The 9,594-nt window shown below is 35.6% G+C and overlaps 1 protein-coding gene across 3 annotated transcripts in view; it reads left to right on the forward strand.

The window, feature by feature from the left end:
• ARL15 (ARF like GTPase 15) overlaps positions 1–5,768 on the forward strand; it is a 221,428-nt gene extending 215,660 nt beyond the window's left edge. The window contains exon 5 of one of the 3 annotated variants that reach the window (XM_090130916.1): positions 1,242–5,765. In XM_090130916.1, the coding sequence (XP_089987042.1) occupies positions 1,242–1,394 (153 nt within the window). In that variant the 3' untranslated portion in view covers positions 1,395–5,765. Of the gene's footprint in view, positions 1–1,241 lie in introns of all 3 variants that reach the window. The other 2 variants (XM_090130915.1, XM_090130914.1) reach the window with 2 other exon arrangements.
• The last annotated feature ends 3,826 nt before the right edge of the window (positions 5,769–9,594 follow it).

Genomic DNA, 9,594 nt, shown 5'->3' on the forward strand with positions numbered 1-9,594 from the left:
GCTCCAGTTGGCTATCTAGGGAGTCCACTGCCTACCACAGTATGAGCAACTGTTCCTGATCCTGTTCATGTGCATACTTGTGGCTTGGTCTGCAATAGAAGAAAATTAAATATATTTGACAAGAATTATACAGAACAAGAATATGCAATCTAAGTCAAAACTAAATATTTCTGTTAGTGTGCTGACAATAGCACATATTGGTATAATTTTGGGTTTAAAAACAGAATATTTATTTTGTGCTAGTCTATTTTTGTGTTGTTTTAGTCAGCCATGAGTAGGCTTTTGGATCAAATACTATCAAAGGCTGAAAATCTGGTGAAAACAGCTTAAGGTAATCTACTGACCAAATGGCCTGTAAACTCTTCTTTCTAATAGGCATTCATGAGATAAAAACCATGTTTTGACACTCCACTTGCTAATTTGAAAAGTGAGTAGAGTATAGTATTAAATTCAAGCATTTTATTTCACAGTGTTCCTGTGGGTCTGTGCTTCTAACTTGATAATGATCTTTTCAATAAGTAACATCTTCCTCAGTATGTGTTGTCAAGGCATATGATCATTCCAAAACTTGCAGTTCTATACTGCACCATAGTCCTTGCCTCCTTGATGCATATTAGCTGCAGAAATAAAACTTGAATTAGTTTAATTAAAAGCCTTTTTTCTTTCTAGGCATTATTACATATTATTAGAGAGCAGCTGAAAGCTGATGGAACATGCAGGATTTTGAATGAAAACAATCATGTCCCACATATTTTTTATTTGTTCTAATTGCATTGGTGTGCTAATATTCTGTGCTGAATTTTAAAAACTAGCTGATTTTGGAAGAATTTTGCTATGAAACATGCACCTCTAACATTAATGTTCAAATGCAACCTAGAATTTCTTTATTACATTTGCTTTTTAGGCCATGCTTTTGAAAACTTGCTTTGTGTGCTTTGCTCTTTGCCTTAAGTACATATAATTCTTCCCCAGACCTCCCATGCTGTTAAATGTATGGGTAGAATGGTAGCTTGCAAACAGGTCACTCACCCCTAAAGAAAACACTTTCAGGTCACAACATATAACCTATATTATAAGAACAGCTGTGGATAAGATGCTAAAAATGAGGTTCCTGATCTTTTACGTGTTGTTTTTGTCAATTTGCATGTTGGCTTTTTTCTTATTTTTTTTAAGATGTGAAAGAGCATGTGTGTGGTGGTTGTAGTACTAATACACTCGTGTCTTTTGTTTTTCCTTAACAGATCAAAAAATACTTCGAACTTGAGCCACTTGCACGTGGAAAGCGCTGGATTCTTAAGCCCTGCTCCTTGGATGATATGGAGGCAGTAAAAGACAGCTTCTCCCTTCTAATAAACTTGTTGGAGGAGAGAGACTTCGAACCTTCAAGAATGTGAAACACAAGAGGGAAGAGTGATTCTCCACGCATCATTGTACCTGTTCATTCTGCTCACAGATTACTTATGGTGTGATATCAAGACTGTGCTGTGATGTTTGTACACAGTGCAGAATGTCCTTTTGTTAAAATAAACACTCTGTGAATCAGGTACATGACTATTTCCAGTAAAGTTGTCTACACTACTGAAATAGGGAGTTCCTCTTTGTTTACCACTAGTTCTGCACACACTGCATGTTGCTTTCTTGCCATCATCCTTGATAGGAAATTCTGCACGCACAAGAATAACATAGTCTGTAAAGGTGGCATTCTACTTGCTACCTTGTTTTTCAAAAATAATTCATGTCTTAAGGATTTGTGAGACTAATCTGTGTTAGCTTGTTTACTGACCCCAGAGTATGGAAAGCACAGCCACTGAGAACCTTAACATTACTGATACCTTGAAAATTAAGTTGTTTTACATCAGTGCAAAGATTAGTCTGAAATTTTACTGAATGAAAACACAGTGGATGTATTAGATGATTCCTCTCCTTAAGCCACTGCATAACCTTGTCAAAGGCAGAACCATTATTTTGCTGGAAATTCCCTTAAAGGGAAATTTGCACACAGATGTGTGCAGGCAACAGTATTGCTGAAGAATAGGTGGCATAAAAAAGTGGTAAGAAGAAACAATGTTTTTAAAAAATATACAGAAGTTGGCTAAACTAGCAGTTCTCACTTAAAAAAATTTTTTTTTCAGAGAAGCAAAGCAAATTTCTGTTAATTCAGCTGTGGAGGCTTATTACTAGATATAAGTGTGACTGATTTTAAGTAAAGATTGCCTTCTTTATCACTCATTCATAGTATGCTGTTGTTACTTTAATGGTGCCAAGGTACCATAATGAAGGGCCTTCCAGTGTTTGTATCATAAGCTTCTCCTTTCAAGGGATTATAACTTGTTCTTTCAAACTTCCTCTGGGCTACATGTTACTTAGAAGACAAAAAAGTATTCATTGGAAACAACATTTGTAATACATTTGGAAAAATCCCATTTAGTCCCAGTAACACAGTGCACACTTCCGCTTTCCAAATTTTCCCCATCGTAGATTTTCAGGTTTTTTTTTACTGACTTTTCTTTTAAGACCTTATTGGCTGATTTTATTGTTTAAAGAAATATGCCAGGTTGCTGGCTCACCCTGAAATCAATCACAACAGGGTATGTGCAGATTGATCACCAGGCTGGTGCACACCTTGAATGTTGTGCCTTGTGCATGAGTGTCTATGTACACAAGCTGTAGTGACGTGTCAGTGGTTCCTCATGGGTCCTGCTTATGTTTTGAAACTTGTAACTCCTGTTGCAAGGCTTTAGGGAACATATCTTTCCACTCCAAGCATTTATGTTTTAAGTTTAAAGTTTATTGTAGTTTCTTATTAGTTTTTTTGAGAATAAGAAAATAGTAAGCATCAGCTTTTAAAGGAAAAGCCATTTCTCTGTTTCTTGCAATTATGTTCCTTGTTAAACAAAATATTTTTACAGATTTTTTGTTACCTTTCCATATCCATGGATTTCTTGTATTGCTCCCTCAGAACTATTTCTGCCCAAATGCATGGCCTGATAGTTACTGTTTTAACTCAGTTACTACTATCAGAATAAAGCTGGAAAACCTATTAAGCTCGTTGTTTGACTTTGTGACAGAATAGGCAGAAAGTTTTGCTCATAAGCATGAAGGGCATCTCTTCTTGCTTCATTTTATTTCTTTTTACTGCCAGGCCAATCACCCCATTGCTTCTACTCTTGGAAATATCCAAAAACTGGAATTACTCATTTTAAAGCACACAGACAAGCTCTCTAGATAGTTCAAGACTCTTTGGCTGTAGAAGCAACTCAGTTGCTCATTAGTTTCTATCCTTTGGGTTAAGGAGGCTCCTTTACCTCAATTTGCAGAGGAAATGGATCTGATGTGCAGCCTTAGCTTTCGCGAGTTTAGAGATTACAGCATCCCAAGATTTTCTTCCCTGATTAGGGAAAAGGACAAGTAGAAAATGGTGGGGAGGAGAAAGAGGCTCGTCTCCCAGAGAAGGAAGGCAATTTGACAAAAAGGAAGGCAGAGATGGATTCAGAGCTTTTACTGCTTTGCCATGGAACATTAGTTTGGAGACAAAAAATTAATTCTTCTCATTTTTTTCCTCTTTCCTTCCCATTTTGAAATTATGGACCAAAAGTACAAAAAATTGAAAGAATCCCAACTGTATCACAGTATTGGAACTACACTTATTTGTACTCTTAGTGTTTCTGGTCCAGTGAAATTGAGCAACCTGAACTAGTGGTAGATTCCCTGTTCATTGCAGGGGAGTTGGACTAGATGACCTTTAAAGGTTCCTTCCAACTCAAATGATTCTATGACTCTAGGATTCTATGACTTCATAGTTCCTGAGTTTTATATTTTAGTCATGATTTCCCAACTATGCACTGTTGGAAGGTGCTACATGACTAACATCCAAAAGGCCCAACTAGTCAATGAGAATACAGCTTTGGCATGTGCCAGTGTGCAGCTAGACTGGACCTTTTGATGGTAAATACTTTTTCTTTATGGGGATACCAACTGCACAGTAGCAGTGATTTATTTTTCAAAATAACTTTAAATATGCTTTTTCTTACTAATACAGTGATCATTCCTCACCACAGGTTGAAACAATACCTCATAAATGCTTAAGGCTAAGACCAACGCTTAACTTTACTTTGAATGTAGTTCTGTGGCTTTGTGTTGTGGATGGACTTAATGGATATGTACCCTTTTACTGTCTGTGAACACCTTCATCTTTTTGTGAAAGTATTAAAAATGCTTATAGCAGTTCACATCACACTTCGTTGTCTAAAGTGTTTTGAATACTTTGGCTATGGCAGAATATGTAAGCACCGTGAGCACAATGCAGATTTTATTTGGATGACCAGTCTCAATGGAATTTTCTTGGTTTTGTTTGGTTTGTGTGTGTGTGATTTTTTTAAATCTTTTTACAAATGCTCATCATTTAGATGAAATAAACTTGGGCACTGGGCTCTACTTTCCATGCAAGTTCATTAAGGAGAGAACATATTGTCTTTTTAAAAAAGATACTGTGCTTTAATGGTCTTTAGACATCTGTTAAATTACTTTGTGTGTATGTGTGAGTGTGTGTATGCGTATGTGCCCACATCAGGCTTCTTCTCAGAGCTGTAGTTGTCTGCAGCGTCTCAGCCATCAGAATGAAAACATTATCAATCAGTATCCAACAACAGCTGGTTTTGACAAGTTTCTGTCTGCTGCTTAATGCTTTACAACTTGTCAGTGCAACTTTTTTTGTCTACTCACTCTGAGCTGATAATCTTACTGCTTCCATGTTGTGTCCTGTACTTGTACTTCTAGCATTTGTATGGAAAAAAGTTAAATCTTAGTGCATTTTGATATTATTTCTTGCTGTATAATATTCCACATGTATCTTAGCTTGCCTCTTCAAAATGCGCTATACAAAAATCTGTGATGTATTATTTCATTTAATTTCTTGCATTTCATTATATTTATAGAAGTTGCAGATTTTTGTACCGTATTAGTTAATACAGTTGCCTTTTTGTAATGGCAATTAATTTATATTACAAAATTTGTATCTTTACTGTAGTTGAGAGTATTAGTTAACTGCCATATTATCTTGACTTTATACTAAAAATACAGTGTCTCTACGCAAAAGTTGATCCATTCGGCTGGACAACTACATGAGAAACTTGTACTGTTTGTGATTTATACATGATTTCCACTATCAAAAAGACAAAAAGAAAATAAACACTGTGTAGAATTGAGCTGCTAAGTTTGGATTTTTTGAGTAATAACCAAGTCTAGGGACTGGCATAGGGAAACATCAAAATAACTTATTTACTCTTAGATTTAAAAAAAAAAAAAATGATTGGAGCATAATCACTGCAGAATTATACAAATCTACACACTTAGATATATGTGAAAGATTGAAATTTCCAAAAGTTAGCTGACTTACTTGCAAAGTAAAATGTTGCTATTTGAGAAATATAATTGAGAGATACTGCAGACTTGCTGGAACAGAAGTGGTGTAATTTTTATGCATTTATTCTATCATGTTAAACTGGGGGACTTGTTTACATGACTAGAAATCATCGACATGGTATAATACATATACTGACATGGCATAATATATACACAGAAAATGCTTCAGAATTTGGACAAATTAAAATACTATGGGAAAAAGAAAAGCTTCTTGGTGCTATGCTATAAAACACTTGAGCAGAAAGACATTCACAGCTAATGGAATTACAGCACCAGGAGCTGGTTGGTAGGTTTTTGATTCATCTCTTGAGGTATGCTTTTTCAGAATTTTATTATTTTTAAATCTGCATCAACTGAGATGGAAGCAAAAGATTTGTAAACTCACAATATTTTCTTCATTCTTATATGTTACATAAATAGGAACTGAAAATCTGCTATCATCCCTCATTTGATAGCTCTTTAAAGAATTTTCATTAGCTCATTAGCCCTTTGACCTAATAGTTCAAACAAATAAAAACATCTGTTTGTGTCAGCTGTAGGGTTAGTCATCCAGGGCCTAGGTTAACACAGGGATGAGAGAGATATCCTATCTGAAAGGAGAAACCATTCCCTTTTCAGTATCTGCAGCTGAAAAGGAGCCCTGAGATCACCCTGTAAGGAAGTAGGACTGCCGAGTTCTGTTAGATGAAGATATAGGGAAAGATCATTAGCCTGCTAAGCCCTCATGGGTGAACTGACTAATGTTATTGTGTAGGTTGGACTGAAGATCAAGTCTAATTGAACAAGTAATGAGACATTTATGCTTAATGCTAGCTGCTTTTAATACACTTCAGCTTTTATCACAGCTATATTTATAGAAACTCAAGATATGTTGTCTATACTTCTTGTTTATTCACCAGATTTCATAGGAAAATGTAATACATGTTATTTTGGTGGGTTTTAATGGAATATATTCAGGACAGACTCACTTATGCAGTGTGTTTATGCATCAAATATGCTGAGCGCTTCCATTTACGATGTCTTAAATATGCCTTCATCATTGAATACACATTGAAAACTGTCTACAGAAGGGTATATGTTCCAGTGTGAATATTGAGGTTAACTGTAGTCTGCACAGCTCCAATTATCTGTGGCAGTTAGCTGGAAAGAACACAAGGGGCGAATGTTAATCTGTTTATCTTGTTTACAGTAAACCCAACAACAGTGCACAGCAAAATGTCCTGTGCTGGTTTGGGATAATCACAAAAAATGAAGTCAGAGTGGAAAGTGTGGAGGGTGGAGATGATGAATAATCCATGCTCAACCATTCCACTATTGTGGGAATGGAGGACTTACTGCCTAGCAGTTTCTCAATTTTTGGTTGGAAGAATATTTATAAAGAAAAGCTTTTATACAGTTGATTTCTAAATACAGCAACATTTCTTCTTGTATGAAAATTCTGTTTGTATGCCCCTATGCTAGTACAGGTATGTATACAGAAGCATGCACTATAGCTTTCTATTATGCCTCTGTGCAATATGAAGAAAGCAAGTCATAGTTAATTTCCTTAGTTCTCACTTTTAGATTGTAAGCTAAAATTAAGAAAAACAAAATACAGCAGAGATCTTTTTTATCTGCCACCTTGAAGTTGTGAAATGCTGTTGTTCATTTTTATTACTATGCCATGTAGCTATGATTTATTGCAGTTCAGTGTGCCCTGGGAAGTATTTTGTGTGTATTAAGTAAAACAAAATAAAAATCAATTATTTTGTGGTTTGGCAACTTCTCTGTATAAAGAAATGCCCTCTTTTTAAGGAGACATTTGCCGTTGGAGTATAGAAGTCTCATTATTGCTCCGATGTAAATTACTGCTAGCTGAAATACTCAATCATTTAAATCCCAAACAAAAGATCCAATACTGGATGTTGTGAATATCTTGCATGGTTCCAAAGATAGTGTGGAGGAGAGAGTAAAATCATTACATACCTGTACATGTTGCAAAACCGAACCAAATTTAATGACAAAACACAGCAAAGTATGTGCTATTTTAACAGTGTGACAATCTTGGATTTGGAAGCTTGGTTGTTTTTTCAGGATCAAAAGAGCATTTTGTAAAATGCTTAATTTTACAGTAGGTTACATTTTGGGCTTGTGAACTTTGATGCAGTCCCTTTAAAGCAAAAATTCCTGTGTGTTAAGGCTGACGCTTTAAAAATCCTTGTTGTGTACATTCTGCTAGCACATGTTAAAACAGCAGCATTTCCTTTGCAGTGGCACCCCATCTCATTTCCACTTCGCATACTCATTTTCCACTGATAACACATCTTGTTATTTTTTTAAACAAAAGATTCTCACACATTTCATAGAAAACTTTGTGAGCTACCGTGTGGGATGGCATAGTCTTAGAGAAGATTATGACCCAAATTAGAAATAGAGTTAATGTTTTTTAACCTATACGCTAGGATTGCTGTATCACATTCGATGACTGTTGTTGCTGCCAGTATTAAAATCCTGAGTTTTTAATGCTTGTAACAACACATGTCTATTAGCAGAACTATGTCAGAATTATTTTATTGTAGCAATCGCTTGTGGTGTCGTCGTAAGACATACAGATTCAAGATGTGAATTGGATTATAGCATTTAGAATTAACAATGATTAAATGGCAGTATCTGGGAAATTTTCTATTTAACAGTGAAGGGAACAATGCAGTCTCATCACTGCCTCAGTATTTACCTTTCCACAGAAGAGAACGTGCTCTCATTGTCAAAAATGTAAATTATAAAAGCTTTAGTCTAGCTTTATTAAATTGCTTTCTTGCTGTCAAGATAGTTTAGGTCCTCCTTGGTGTACTTGTTTGTTAGTAAAAGCTGAAAGAATTCCTTTAAGTTTATGAAACTATGATTAAAAACAAGCAAAACAGACAAACAGAAGATGCTAGTTGCCTCTTCTAAAAATATTTTTATGCATGATTTCCAGGACTGTGACTGATGGAGAAAAGTTCATTGTTTACCTTTAAAATTTAGATCATGACCTTTTGGTTACAGTAAATACAGTACTGCAAGTCTGGTAAAGTAATCACATATAGTAAAGGTATTGAGACCATTTACTTCACATTCCTCTCTATTAGCTTCCACAATTAACATGATCCACAGCTGAAAAAATAATTCTGGTTGTCAGTGATAAATGGGGTGTAATCGTCAATCACTGAAGTTGACAGTATTATTTTAAAGAGATACTGCAAACAAATGTTTACCCAAAGATAGCAGTATGTTGCTGAGATTTTGTTCCCTGCAGTTTTCATTTCATTTACATGGCAAGATGATTTTAGTGTTCACTTTCAGAATAAAAAATGTTGTGGTTTTTGTTTCCCACTTTTTATTCCTACAGAGTAAGGATAACATTCAAACATCAAAGTCTTTAGCAGAACCAGGAGCATTCCTGGTGGCCCAGGCCCTCAGAGCTGAGACAGAACCTTAGCTTTTATTTCTTTCCTTGTTCTGACAATTGGACCTGAGGTTTTGTTTCAGGCCTGTCTCCATAGAGAGGTGCAAGTACTATATTTACTGCAATGGGCTATATAAATATTTTGCCTATTTTTAGCACTTGCTTTTGAATTGAATTAAAAAGAATTTTAATTTCAATGTCCAATGCCGTGTGATGTTTTCATATGTTGATTCATTGGTGATTTAGACATGTAAGAAAATGCAAACCATTTTTGTAGAGAAGATACCCCATATTAGCTTTTTCTTTTCTGACTGTTGAAAAATTTTCCATAAAGTTGCTTCAGAATGGTGAATCTTGCTGTTCTGATTACTTGTGAGAGATTCAGCAGGCAATCTTGCCTTCAGGTTTGAGTAAAATCAAACAGAAGAGAAGCTGTTTTCTCTTTCCAGCATTTTATAGTGCATGGATACTGGTGATATGCATGTTCTCAGACAGATTCATATGTGGGAGCCACTTCATGTCCAGCCTGATTAAGGCCCAATGGAAGTGATTAATACTGGTGCTAATCAATATTTCCAGTTACTGGCTTGATCCTTAAATACCTTCCTGCATATAATGGTTAAAAAACACACCCTTTGTGCTCACACCTGTTTACACAGTTCCCACCTGCATGATGCAAGCATGCCTTCAGAGAGGTTGATTAAAGGATCAGTTATCTCCAGATGAGCCACAGTATTTTGGCCTCTCTC

Source organism: Phasianus colchicus, chromosome Z, assembly GCF_987193195.1.
Source record: "Phasianus colchicus chromosome Z, bPhaCol1.hap1.1, whole genome shotgun sequence".
Lineage (NCBI taxonomy): Eukaryota > Metazoa > Chordata > Aves > Galliformes > Phasianidae > Phasianus > Phasianus colchicus.